The 14,751-nt window shown below is 42.8% G+C and overlaps 1 protein-coding gene across 2 annotated transcripts; it reads right to left on the reverse strand.

Moving 5' to 3' along the window:
- Nucleotides 1-1,175: 1,175 nt before the first annotated feature.
- On the reverse strand, nucleotides 1,176-12,930 carry LOC128904308 (gap junction beta-6 protein). Of its 2 annotated transcripts, XM_054188427.1 has the most exons (3): nucleotides 12,779-12,930; nucleotides 12,270-12,344; nucleotides 1,176-3,001 (listed from the first exon to the last, which is right to left on the reverse strand). In XM_054188427.1, exon 3 carries the CDS (start codon nucleotides 2,977-2,979, stop codon nucleotides 2,188-2,190), a length of 792 nt encoding a protein of 263 aa, XP_054044402.1. In that variant the 5' UTR covers nucleotides 2,980-3,001; nucleotides 12,270-12,344; nucleotides 12,779-12,930; the 3' UTR covers nucleotides 1,176-2,187. The 2 variants fall into 2 exon arrangements, with proteins under 2 accessions (XP_054044402.1, XP_054044403.1); XM_054188428.1 differs by lacking the exons at nucleotides 12,270-12,344; nucleotides 12,779-12,930 and adding an exon at nucleotides 6,259-6,945.
- Nucleotides 12,931-14,751: the final 1,821 nt, after the last annotated feature.

The raw sequence follows: 14,751 nt of genomic DNA on the forward strand, positions 1-14,751 counted from the left end.
ACATTCCCTATGTGGTATGTGATTTGCAGCATGCCTTGGATGAAAGTCCATGGCTCGAGGTGCTCTGTGAAACAGAAGTAACTGTCTCTCCACGCCCTGGGACCAGCACAACAAGAGATCTGAGCCCCTGCGGTTTGCCCCTGGGCAGACTCAGGGTGATGCAGTGAGGTAGAGCCTGAGCACCCACCTTCCCGACTCTACGGTCCATAGCCGGACGTGGAGCCTGGAGAGGGAGCATGATGAGACTACCAGGAACAACACCTACAAAGGCAAACTTTTGTGGCACTTTTCACTTCTGCTTGCATTTTCAGTCTGCAGGGAGAACAATACAAGCACACTAATACGCAGTTTTATGTATATTTTTTCCTCGAGCTTGTAGGTAGACACGTTCAGAAGACTAGCAGCAATTTCTTTTCACAAGAACAATTAGAAAAGAAAATGTGCTGCGAAGGCAGGAAAGATCAGGACTTTACCAGTGGAAGAGAATAGATAAATGAGAGAGCTCAGCTCAGGCCCTCATGCAGGGACAGAGCTGACTCTAGGTATTTTCTCTCTCCTGTTGCTTGTGCCTGCACCCTGTTACAGTTCTGCTGGTCACACAGAAAACAACCAACCCACTTAGAGCACGGGCACACAGCAAGCTGTGCTGGCACCCGTAAGAAAAAATATATACAACAGCAGGAGAAAAAAAAAAAAGTGTAATCTCTGCTCCTAGGGATACCTGCTCTTTGTTACCAGCACTGGCCCCTTGAAAGAGGAGCTCTGTGATACAAAAACAATAAAGCTAATCCACTTGCACTGGTGTTAAAATGAAAAAAACAACTCTGCTGAGGTCAGTGCGTCTGTAACATTTTTATCATGGTGTGAAGAGATCCAAAATAGGGAACACAAAAGATACTATAGCTAGGGTCTTGTACTACACACACCCCTTTCACCTTCGGGAGCCCCTGCTTTCGACAGCACACCCCTCCTGCACGCACATACTCCCAACACACTGGAATTACATGTGTACCTCTGTTAGAGCATGGACAAGAGAATCAGGGCATCAGTGCTCGGGCTGGGAATGAGGGGAGCGCATGGGCTACATGCACTGTGGATGTAGATTTCCTGCTTGAAAACAGTAATTCATCAGCACTTGTCCTGCTTAAGACTTCACTAGCATTCACATACAGACTCTCACTACATTGAGAAAGGTTAAAGTGTTTGCCTTTTATTCAGAAGACTTGTTCTGTTTCCAGTGTTTTTACTTTTCCATGTCCTTCAAACCAAAGAGCCCCTAGTTCCATAACAGCACCATCAGTCTACCACAAAAAAGCAAACAAATCAAAACCAAAAAAGTTCCATGATGTGATATAGCATAAAGAAACAAATACAGCTAATACATTAGAGACAAACATTTACATAAAGTTATGTATGTTGCTATAAAACTGGCAGTATGCAATCAAAAGATTGGTATAATTACCAGATCTGCTAGATGTTTAAAGCAAGTCTACTCAGGCTGTATCTACATTCTCATGCTGGTTTTAGGCATGACTTTGCACTCAGGAGCTGCTACCTCAATTATCCACACTACACGACGTTGGGTTTTCACAAAGCTTCCCCTACGACCAGCAGTGTGTGCGCAAATGTCTCAAGCTACCTGTCCACACTGAAGCAGCGCTTGCAAAGCTGTAAAGATGTAGCCTATCGCTGTCTCCTCCCTATGGATGTGGTATTACAGGGTTCATCTGCATACGCCTGGTTAAGAAACAAAAACCACACTCAGTTGTGTACTATAACACCTTAAGTAACATGGAATCTTAGATTTTAGAAAAATATTTTAATTGTCAGTTCACAAATAAAAACTATCACTATTACAAAACATTTTGTAACACTAGAATATCTAGCTTGGAAAGAATTTTGTTCTTATTGCTCTTGCGTGTAGTTTTCAAAGGTATTAGTAGATTTCCCACTTGTCATGGTCAGCTTGTAAGAATACTCATAGGAAGATACACTTTCCTATTTAATCCTCACACAATTTTCACATGTTTAGGCTGCCCTTTTTTCAGACACATGCATAATTGACATCTGACACTATGCATCAAAGTCTCGCCCAACCTAAATTGTTTCATATAACAAATTTTGTTTGCAGCCTTTAAACAAAGAACATTCACTCCAAAAAGAGTGAACACCAGCATTGATACCACCTTAGCTACTTGAAAATCCTATAACTGTGTTCTGACAACTATCAGATATTAACTCATTCATTTCATTTTGCTTGGTTTCTTCCTTATTCTCGTGGTTGGGGTGATGTTTTGGATTTCCAGCTTTTTTAGACCTTCTGAGGAAAAATTTTGTCAGTAAGTAACATAATTCAGCCACATTTAAAAGAATACAAATGCTGGACACAGCAATCATGAAAATAGTGAACACCGTCTTTTCAGTAGGTCGAGAAACAAAGCAGTCTACGGTGTTGGGGCAGGGCCAAGCATTACACTTCATTAAGCGAGGCATTCGGAACCCATCGTACATGAAATAAAACGCATACATGAAGACTGCTTCAAAGACCAGCCTGAAGAAGATGCTGCTAGTGTATGTCCACCACAAGGTGCCCTCAATATGAAACCTCTGTTTTCTGATTTCTTCAATGTCCTTGTATTCGCATTTCTGGTCTCCCTTTCTGAACTGCCTTTTCTTCTCATGCCTCCTGTAAGCTACGTGCATGGCCACCAGCAGCGCAGGTGTGGAAACAAAGATCAGCTGCAGGGCCCAGAGTCTGATGTGAGAGATGGGGAAGAAGTGATCATAGCAAACATTCTTGCACCCAGGCTGAAGCGTGTTGCAGACAAAATCATCTTGTTCGTCTCCCCAAACTCTCTCTGCAGCCACAACCAGGATCATGATACGGAAGATGAACAGGACTGTGAGCCATATCTTCCCGATACTGGTGGAGTGTTTATTTACGCCTCCTAAAATGGTATGCAGAGCTCCCCAATCCATTGTCTTGTTTTAACCGTCTGACCTAAGACAAGAAAAATAAACAAAACTAAGATTAATCAAGACAGGAAACAAATATAATCAAGCATGTGGTATAAAAAAAGGCAATATCATATAATTGCAGCATATTCACCGGCTATGGTAACATTTTGTTGATACAGTGGGCTTACCTACAGGCAGTCATAAACAATAATCACACATCAGCAGGTAATATTTCATTACTCGATTACACCCATGGTATCACATTCATTCAACTTCTAGGTGTATTTGCCAACCGAAAGCAGCTATTGGCCACATTAAGCAGGAAAAGCAGACACAGGAAATTGATGAAAAACAGCTTTAAATTAAAAGCTACAACTTCTGGTAGTTCGGTAACAGTAACAGAGGATTAGAAGATGACATCAGCCAAAAGTAAGGTACGTTATGTTAAAAAAAAAAATAAAGTGTTAGACCGCTAGAATTCCTATATAAATTAAGCCAAGTTGGCCCATCCTTAGCTTCGAAGTGTAAACGAAGTTTTCAGGAGTACATTCCAGTAATAAAGAGAGACCCTGAGGAACTGCTGCTGATGCTCTGTACCTTCCATGTGCAGGTCTGGATAATCAGCATTCACAAATTTAAAAAAATTGACTGTAGCGCTCAGTATTATTAGTTGAAGCAAATTCCACAACAACTTGAGGCAATGAAAGTGAAGTCTTGGTCATTATCCATCTCTAGTTGGATGTTTAAAAAAGTCAGTGCTTAAAGATTTATCCCAAAATTGCATTTCTCTTCATCAACTACAAAGAGAGCCTTGGGTAACTAGACAAAGACTCCTTCATTGTCAATGCCTGGCAGGTGTTTGGATTTGTCCCCCCCTCGTAACACACACTGCATAACTCCTAGAGACATTTCAGAGGCTGGGAGAGTGCTAAAGTCAACATTTGAAGAGTTCAGACAGGCCAGCAGTACCTCAGAGACTTTTCAACAGAAGCATACAGTTTCCAGTAGGTGAGTTTCAAAGTACTATGACTGTAATGGATTAAAGGATTTCACCTTTGTCTCCCACATACCTCCCCAGGAACACCACAATTGTGTGGGTTTGCTCAGTTTCCACAAACGATAGCCTTTCAGAGAGAGCATTCAGAGGCATTTCAGCCCCCCACCCCTCCACTTCAGATAGGTTTACAGAAAGTTAGTTTGCAAGCTACTCTGAATTCAAGAAACCAACATTTCTTGTGCCTATCTGCCAGGACCTCTAAAAGCGCTCACAAATCTCTTTGCTCTGAAATTCTTCATGACAGTTTTTATTCCTCAACTTTGTTAATTCGTTTGTACCTCAGAAGCCATCTTTGTTCAGCTTTTACAGCACAGGGCACCAATAAGCAAAAAAATCACATTTTCAAGGTTTCTACAGAAGAGCAGCCACTAGTGCAAAGGTCATCGTATCCATCATGGACAGAATTTAAGATTTTCCTAAATCCAAGCTGTATCACATTGCATGAGGAAGAAAATGAAGACATTTCTTTGCAGTTGTTTTCTGTGTCACACTCCCATTCTGAGTAATGTCAAAAACCTTTCTACTTTACAGCAGAATTATATATAATCAATAAGTCACATACAATAATACAGAGCATCAGTCAAAGTACACAACAGCTCAAGGAAAATAAGGATATTTGTTATGTGAATACAAGGTTATTTTTTTTTTCTTTAGTTACTGGAATGGAAGTATAATCTCCCTTCAACGGTTCCCTCAGATCATGCTGGTTGACTGTGACGGGTTATACTTCAGGAGATAAAAAACAATCAAGACCCAAGACTTTCTTTGGCTTGGAGAGAACCTTTCCTGAGCCTCCTTCAGGATGCAAAACCTATGTGGACTGTTACGTCTGAATCTGAATTACGTCTGAAGATGGAAGCCCTGGAAGCAGAGTTACCTTCCTACCCTCCTAGATTATTTTTCCAAGACGACAGTTTATTTCTTATTAGCATACAGATATAGAGAAAGTCTCTGTAGGTTAACAGCCCTACGAGGGCACAGGAAAGACCCTTAACACCAGAGATGCTTACAAAACATACTAGCCAGCTTTTCAAGTATTTGTTTCCACCCCTTTTTTTGCCATCTGATCTTTCATCAATCAGACCAGCCTTTCTTTCAGGATCTGCTTTGGAGATCATTGTATGTTAAAAAGAAGAACAGTTACAACTTTATTAGTGTTTTTATTAGTGTTCTCTGTTACTGTTACACACACATTGCAATTACAGTACTTATAAAATGACACTATAAGTATTATAACTAGAAATACTTATGCACAGCTGAATATAAATCCTGTAGAAGACTGACACCATGTAAATTGTGGTATTACACACATCATTCACCCATCCTTTAATTCCACCAGTCAGTGGTGGAATTGTCAGTCATTCTCAGTGACTGTTCCTTCTCTCTGCCTGTCAGCCATCTCCTTACAGTTGTGAAAGGCTGAGAAGTGGACCCTGTGTATCCCCTCCTGATAAGCCTCATTTCTTACGCTTCACCTCTGCTGTACACCAATACTGCTGCCTTTCTGTTACCACAGCTTCGCAAGAATTTGCTTCCACATCCAATCGCTCCTTCCTATCTCCCAGGGCAGAAGGGGATTCAAAATACACTAGTGCCTCAGGGTGTAGTTAAAGGGTACCTTGCCTTCAGTGACAAAGTTAGCTCAAGGTGCTTCCCCACCACTGTTTGCTCCTGAAGTCACACTGCAGTTCACCTCCTACAACATTGTGGGGGTGCATTATAAACCAGCAGGCTTGATCAAAAGTTATTCCCAGTACTAGCAGTACTAGTATGCTCTGTTTTGTTTGGGTTTTTTGTTTGTTTGAGGTTGTTTTTTTGTTTGTTTTGTGTTTTTTTTTTTTTAAACCAAATCCAATTCACCAATCTGCTTTAGATCTGAGACCCACAAAGCATCTGAAAAGCAATTTGTTTGAAAAACAGGCTGCACATTGCAAAGCATGGGAAAGAAAAACAGTCAGCGTGGAAGAGGGGTTGGCAAAGCTTTACTGCTGAGGAAAATATATCATGAAACTCCACTCTTCAGCTGACTTGCTCCATCTCCTTTGGGAGTATATTGTGCTTGCTAAGCCAAAATATGGTGCTTCAGTAATAGCAAAAGCATGTCTGTACCTGGATCAATGCAGAAAAAGCCATCTCACTTTGGAGAAGCAGCCTTTTGCCCCAAGTCTCCCAGTGAGATTTCATCTCATTCCCTTCCCAAAAATCCCTTTGTCTTTCGTATCTGCCCAAACCCTCCCCCCTACCTTTCCAAATCCTCCAATGATCTCTTCAGCTCCCTGTATTCTTCCTGCTCCTTGCAGATCTAGTCAGCAACCTTTGCCCCTTCTTGCTGTATCCTCACGGCCTCTCAGGCGTGTTTTTATGCTGGTGGAAAGTCATGTGACTCCTGGGTCACTCCAGAGATTGAAACAGGCACTAATCAGATAGCAGTAAAGTCTCACTATCTTACCCCTGAAGGGTGGCACAGTTAAGATTGTAGGGCTGTATTCAGGTCTGAATTCCATCCAAATACTTTGGCCACAGCGTTTCCTACTAGCTGGCTTTAAACAGCTCTTGTCAATGCAATGTAGAGGATCTAACAAAGGCAATTCAGAGACTGACGAAGTGCCCACCTCTCTCCAATAAACAGAGTGAGCCAAGCAGAATTTAAGTTAACCATGTATGGCTCTTGTGAAGAGCCATATTAAGCCTATTAAGCCATCAGTGCAGATCACTCCAGCTAAACATCAAGTTTGGGCTATCTGTACTGATGTGATGGCTCATTTACTCACAACTTACTCAAAAGCTAGGATGTTGACTCATGAACGCTGGCTATGTTTCTTCCAGATACTTGCTTTTAAGACCTTTTTACTTGCAAGTAAAATATTAACTGTCTTGCTCACCAAAGGAGAAGGAAGCAGGAAAGCCACTTCCCGTTATAGGGTGGTAACCCTTATATTCATAGGGCCAGTCCAGATACTATTTTTATGTGAGCAAGTACAGCTAAATGCCTGCAGAAATAACAGTACATAGACAGTTAAGGACTTACCTGCTTTGCTTGTCTCAGAACCAAGTACAGTACAGTACAAGAATAAGTTAAAGACTCAAGTGAATTTTGGGGGGAAAAAGTAAAGTAGGAATGAGGGACTGGTTATGAAGAAAGAAGCTGGGAAGAACAGAAGATAGCTGAAGTGAATGAGATTGAATAACTGAACATTTAGAACCCATTCTAACATTGAAGTGTATTATCTTTAAGTGTTGAATTTTCCTTAAAAAGTTTGCAACTGGGCATGAAAATAAGCCTTTCCAAGTCTCAGCATAGATCTCTGTTCTCCTACAAGCTGAACTTTCCGTTCCATTTCAACAAACGGAGGATTACAATAGTATATGGCTGTTACAATAGCAGTTAAAGACAATCATAAAAGATCACCATGCTCCACTGAAGAGTTAGTTATGAGGCAAATGGTTCTATATGATCACAAAGAAGCACATAAGCAGATGGTTTGTTTTGGGTTTGTTTTTTGGGGGGTTGTGTTCCCCTCCCACACACATACTAGTAGGCTAGACAGCAGCAAGAGAATTACAGCTTAACTATATCTGTAGTTCCCCAGCTTCTGGGCAGTGACGTTTTGAACTCTGCTGCCACAGCTAGACTGCCTTCTACTTAAAAGCTAGCTCCTGTAAGCCTACACCAAACCTCAACCACAGTGCTGTGCATACACTCAGTGAAAATCCCCACAATTCACAACACTGAGGACAATTACCATTGAGTTCCTGTGTTTAAGAGTACAACTAGTTGGCAGATGCTTTTTTTTCTTCCCCTACTCTGTTAAAGACTGTTATACTGGGAAATCATTAGTCAATGGTTAAATCCACAGCTTCAGCAAATGACAACTAGAATACAATGAAGATAAAAACAACAGAAGATACATTCCTTTCACATACACGGTATGGTGCTTGCTATTATCAAGCAAAAAAAGTAGCCATTAGCAAGTGTTACTATATTTGCTTATGCCACAGGAACACCTAGGAGTCCCAGTCAAGAAGAGGTCCCACAGTATGATAACATATGCATAAATTCAGACTAAGATTATACCCTTCTCCCCACAGCTACAAACTTGATACCAATTTACTTATTCTACTGGCATTACACAGAAATGTAGAGGTGTTCATGATGCCTCCACTCCTGTCAGAATTTTAGTGCAGGGTGTACCAAGAGTTAACAGTTTGGTGTGACACTCCACCACTTTCAGCAGTGCCTCCAGATACTGATACAAGATCAGCAGTCTGCCAAGACAAAAGTCACTTTATCCCAACTGGGAATGCATTAACCAAGATAATTTTTAAACACAAAAATCACTGGTCCCAAGTGCCACCCCCCACCCCACAGGCTGGGCACAAAACAACTCAAAATGCCTCAGAGTGGCAGTTCTAATGCAGAACTTTTGCCATAGAAAAGCTTTAGAACATCTAAGCTGCATCAGACCCAAGACCATTACCAAAATTATTTTATGACCCAACTTCATGCAAGAAGTATTACTGTACGTTGAGGTCCAGCATGCATTCAAAGGTGCTGCTAATACAACTTTCCCTTTGGGTCCTGATTTAAGCAGTTATGCTGGGAGCACTGGCTCACATATGGGCTGATAACTAGCATCAAGGTGTCTTAGATCTATACCATATATGCTGTTTCATACCCAGATTTGAAGATCACACAAATGTGGATTTCAGCAGTTTTGTATTGTCACTCTGACAAGCTGGGATCTAGTTTATTGCTAAACAAAACAGCAAGCACTTAATTGCTAGCAAGTAGATTTTGTTATTCCTATTGCTGAGTTAGTTTTGGTGCTGTACCACAAGAACACTAGCATTGCCAGGACTGAACCAAAGAAGCTTCTAATAAATATTGATTAACGTCTTCCGAGGACAGCATCCTTTTATTTCACCAAGACAGACTGGCATACAGGCTACAGCAATTTCTTGCTAACTTTCTCAGACTTCCTACCTAATTTGTCAGCCTGCCCCATGCCTCAGTTTCCCAGACACTAACCGGGGATAACAATATCTCATCATCTCACGGGGCTGTTCTGAAATCCTCCACTACAATTACAGGCTTCACAGACTCTTTGTTATCAGTGGACCAAGACAGATAAGTACCAGTTCAAAGCTGGAAGTACAAAGCTTGAATTCAATCATCGAGGATGTTCTTGCTACCTGAAAAAGAACACAGCTCCCTACATTGCTATAGCTTTAATACATAGTTCAAACTGTAAGAAGATGCAGCTTTGAACTCAGACTTTGGCAAACAAAATGCTTGAATTTCACTCCTATAGGCAGCTTCCACCTATTTAATTTTGCAGCTGTATGTTAAATGCCAAAGAGCATGCAGCTGGAACACTTTGAAATATCACCAACTCTACTTCTTTCCTAAAGAGTTGAATAAAGATCAAAAGAGATGTCTAACAATCACAAAAGCCTGTGCAGTTCTCTCTAGTAGCTCTTAAACTTTGTTCCGAGCACCTATCTCCACATCAGAGTGGAAAATGGAGAACAGAAGAGCCATGACAGAGGTATTACAGTATATCTGATTTGACACAAGAACAGGCAAAGACTCATCAGCAACAGGAAACCTCTGACAGTTGCAGGTCTGAACACTGCAAGCATTGTACTTTTCTTCTACTCAAGTTCATGAAAACAGGAGGCATTCTGTGCTCTAATTAAACCCAGTGTGAAATCCAGATATGGCCCTTAACACAACAGATTAGGACCCAATATGTATGCAGTTAAATGTTAAAAAAATATGCTAGTTAAATATCAACAGCATTAAGGGTTCAGTTCTACCCACAATGACCCCCTTATGACTGCCCCATATCCATGCCCCTACATGAGTTAAATCATTTTCCACGTATGTTTGAAAATACCCATAGCTACTTTACCAGCCTACAACTGTAAATTGGAGGATTACCATCCTCCAAAACATCTCTGCACAAAATTCCCCCCACTTGTGGAAAACAGAAAATTAGAAGTGCCAGTTACACTTGAAGGTGTAACAAGACAGCACACATCCTATTAGAATTTGGCTCCTGTCAGCCATTTTCCCCTTTAAACCTTTCCTTCAGAATGTGCTATAAATTTCTCACTTTGAAAGAAAGTCAAATTCCTGAGGACTATGTCTTCACTGATCTAAGTGTCCTATTTCCCATATTTTAAAATAAAGTTTTATACACACTGTGCCCTGCTCCCAGTCATGAAAATATCAACTTTTTCGTTATGACATTTTTATGGTCTGTTTTTTTTAACCTGTTATTTAATTCTTATTTCCTTCCCCCCAGACTTAAGCAAATACCTACATCCCCTCTGCAAATCTGCCCACTCCCACTTCAAAACTGGAAAGTCACTGTCTCTTTCACACAAAGACAGAACTTGCACCCTTTTGGAAATGCCAATTAAATTTATAAACACTAAGATTTTATACTGCAATGCAACCTTTCCTTGAGTGTGTATTTTGTTATTACTTTTTCCAAAGGTAAAGACAAAAGCTGCTTTTTCCTTTTTAAAAAAATCTATTACAGGAAGAAACATTTGTATGAGATAAGGAATAGAATTAGTTTTCAACTTTCTTTTATCAACTAATAGGAGATGCGTTTCTCTTGTTACACATTCCTTCTGTTTTGACAGCACATTATCTCTCCTCATACATCATCACTTCAAGTTTTTCCTTACACAAACTGGTGTTTAGCGAGGCAAGAGTCACAGATCTCCTCCTTTCAGATAATTCATCAGTCATCATTAAATAACAATTAAAAGCAGCGAGGAAGAGAACAAGGAAAAACATCAAAAGAAAAAAACAATCATTCCACCCGTGCTCCTGTTTGGTACACTTTCTGGGATCACTGATTTCATTGGAACTATTCATATGAATAACAGAAAGAATCAACTTGTACTCACAGGTACCAACTGAGCTGATGCAACAACTGTTATTAATAACTTGTACTTATATCTCAGAGTGCTGCTGTTTTTCCAGCTACTGAGATAGCCTGCTATACCTTTTTCACTGTACAATCACTTTTTGCACAAATTAAATGAGGTTGCCCAGGTAATCTATTTGGGTTATGCTCCAAGGGATGCAAAACAGTCAGAGGCCGAAGCTTTAGAAAGTTGAGTGAGCTAGCCCTGTCAGAACAGAATTAATTCCTCCAGAGAAATATTTTAATTCATGGCTCTTTATTGTTCCATCTTTAAGCTCTGTGATATGTAGTCCTTCCACCAACTATGGGACTAACAGTTCTGGGGACTGAAGTCTCCCAGAAACTCTGACACATGCAGTAGGGGTACAACCTCGTGGCTCCGCACCTCTGTGTGCTGGAAATCCTACCTGGAAAATTACATTGCAATGCCTCAATGTCAAATGCAATTTGACACAAAGCCTCCTTCTTCCAGGCTGAGGCTTGGCCCACCGTTGCCTTGTCCTCTAAGTTAAGCCTAACACAACCACATGCACATCCTGCTGCCTTTCCTCTGGGGCTCTTCAAGGTAAGTATCTGGCAAGCAGGGTTTCCAGGAAGAGATACTAGAAACCACGTATAACTTCTTTAACAAAATCAAGGATGAAAATATATTTTATTCTGCTTGTCAACTCAAAACACACACGTACATTGTGCTAATCCCATACAGAATCTGGGCCCAAACCCTCATACCACTTCACACAGGCCACAGCCAACGCAGTCTCATTAGTAACCACAGTCACAAAAACTGGGTTTGAAAGAGCATTCTTAAGACAAAAAGGCCACTTCCTTCTTTCAACCCCTTACCTGTTCTCTTAAGAGTACTTCCAGGCTACATTTGAGAAAACTAACGGAGCACAAGACAAAGAAATTAATTCATCCATTTGGGGGGCGGGTGGGGGAGGAAAAAAAAAGGTGTTCTTCAACACAAGAGATTGGAAAAGTAAATGACAGGAACTACACACCACAGGAACGCAGTCAGCTACCGGCTACTGCTGTCAGCTCAGCGCACACCCCTGCCCGTACTCCAACATGTCCCTCGCCTTTTATTTAAGGGTTTGAGTGCTCACACCTAGTGCGATCTTATCCAGGCCTGATACTCAAAAATACGTTTATTTCTGACTCACACGTCGCATTTCCTATTCCCCCTGTAATTCTGAGGAATGTTTCCAGTGTGTGATCAGACGCTCACAGGACCTGTCAGTTTTACTGATGCAAGCTGTTTACCTCCATGCAGCTCTCTTAACATCTGTAGGCGTGTCGCAAATTACCTGTAATTGCGGAAGCCTGTATTTCACTTGGTGTTTTAGCTGGTCGAGTACTTCACATAACGTACTTACAAAGAGCTGTTGGGAGAATATGAATTAAAAAAAAAAAGGGAGGATCGTTAGGGGTTAAATGGATAATTAGCAGCGACAAGAGTGTCCCCAATTAAAAACGCTCGCGGGGTTCAATCACTCCCCCCCTCATACTCAAGCTCGGGAAGCGAAACCCAGAGCTGCGGGGGTAAATCCCGTCTAGGCGGAAGGGGGAGCGCACACCGCGCTCCTCCGCCAGCCCAGCGCGCCTCCACGGGCGGCCCCGCTCCCTCCCCGCGGCGGGCAGAGCTCCCGGCTCCACTGCCGAAGGTCCCGGACCCGCCTTGGGGCGCAACAAGTATGGCAGCAGGGCCACAGGGGCCCGGCCAGCCTCACCACGTCCCCCCACGCACACCGGGCCCTCGACTCACAGAAACGGCCTCCCTCGCTGCCAGCTCACCCGGTCCCGCCGCGCCCCTCACCTCAGTGGTGCCCACAGCCGCGGGGGGAGGTCAGCCCCACCGCTTAGAGTTCCCGGCTGGGGCTCAACGCGGGTCCGGTGGTGCCCGAGAAGCGGCCGGTCCCAGCCTCGCCGCCCCGCCGCTTTAAGGTCCCTCCCCGTTCACCTGCCGCCGCTTTTAACCCGCCCCTCGCCCGCCTCCGGCTCCTCCAGCCGCCCGTGGAGGCGGTGGGGAGGCCGGGGCGGGGCTGGGCGCTAGTCCCCAGCGTCGTGCTCGGGGGAGGGGAAGTATGGAGAGCGGGGGCTTCGATCGGTGAGGGAAAAATGGCCAAAACGAAGGGTGGGATGGCTGAGCTAAGGCTGGGAGAGGGGGCGGGAAGGCTTACGGGCCCCCCGGGGGCGGCAGGATGCGGCTGGGGGGCGGACGCCCCCGGCCGCTTCCCGCCGCCCACGGGCTGCTTAGGGAAAGGCACACAAAATTAACAGTAGATTTGTCGGGTTTTTGTTTGTTTTTTCCAGAAGCGCATCTGTTTAAGATAACAGGGTCGTATTTCTATCTTGTTAAATCCAGGTACTCAAAAGGACCTTGGGACCGAAAGAAACCCCCACCTCACCCAAACAGGCCTTTTCTCCCGGAAATCATTAAGGAATTTCTGGCCAAAAGCAGAAGGGAGAGCCAGAAGTTTCTGGCTTTTTTCAGGTTTGTTTTCGAGTACGATTGAAATGCTGCAGCAGTGCCCGGCGAGCTCGCAGGCTTTCACCAAGCTGCAGATATTTGTCAGTGCAAAGACCTGTTTTGGAAAGTTTTCTGTTTCCAAGGAATACAGTTGCTGAGGAGACAATTTACTTTGGGTTCAAAAATCTGTGCCCGAAACTGAACTTCTCCATGTTGCTCACATGCACATCCAACTAAATAAATGGTCTTGAATCCTCTTAACTAAATGTCCAAAGAAAACATACAGCACAACTGCAACAATAACAGTACATTGGCTCAGGCTTTGGATGAAAAATGCATGTCTTTACACTTGTTTACCAGTATAAGGGCTCAAATAATAAATGATTTCCAGCTAAATTCTTCTGTCCTTTATCTCTACTTCCTAGAATAAAAATAAACCCAGGGAAGCCAAAAGTCAATGCTTTAATTCATCTCATGCTCAGGAGGAAGAGGTAGAACTTTCTAGCACAAGCAACTCTTATACTTGAAGGAGATATTCAGTTGGATATATTGATTTACTCAATCTTATACTTGAAGGACAACAAATTGCCATCAGCTGTGGTTTAAACATTAGCCTCTGTCTCAGTGGTGCTCATCTTTCCTCCACCACCCCTTACCCTTGCACTTAGATCTATGCAACCTGTGTGTTAGGACCATAGGAAAATTCATCTCAGAAGGGATCTGAGGAGGCCTCTTATCCAACCTCCTGGGCAAAGCAGGGTCAGCTCTTATTTCGGACCATTCAATAGTCATGCCCCATCCATGGGGGACCTATCACTTGCTGCAGCTGGAGTCAGTTCACTGTGGCAACGGTAGGACCAGTCCCAAGGTGCACGATGGTACGCTGAGCTAGACAAGCAATAAATACCAGAGGCATGAGTCCTCCTGTATTCTATGACTTCTGTGGGAGTTGTGTGTTCAGATGACGTTTAAGGTTCATGTGTACAGCTTGTGTGAGGAAGGGAGGTGGCTCTGGACCTGGCCACGTGTCTGCACTTTGAAAAAGCCCATCTCCTAATGTAAGAAAAGCTTTGGATGAGACATCTGGAACTCGTGTATTGTTCCCTCTCCAGTCACCTTCCAGCTTGATTTTTACTTGAAAAAGTAAAACACGTCCCATCTCTGACTTTCCAAGGTCAAAATACTTTGAACGTCAGGTATATTTAGCTGCAGTGGAGGATTTTGAGTTTTGTGTTGCTTTTCAAGGCTGCATTTGCTGCCAAAAAGAGGTTTTTTGCAGTAAGAAAAGAATTATGAAAAGCTGGTGGAGAAAAGATCCT

Source organism: Rissa tridactyla, chromosome 1 (genome assembly GCF_028500815.1).
Source record: "Rissa tridactyla isolate bRisTri1 chromosome 1, bRisTri1.patW.cur.20221130, whole genome shotgun sequence".
Taxonomy (NCBI): Eukaryota; Metazoa; Chordata; class Aves; order Charadriiformes; family Laridae; genus Rissa; species Rissa tridactyla.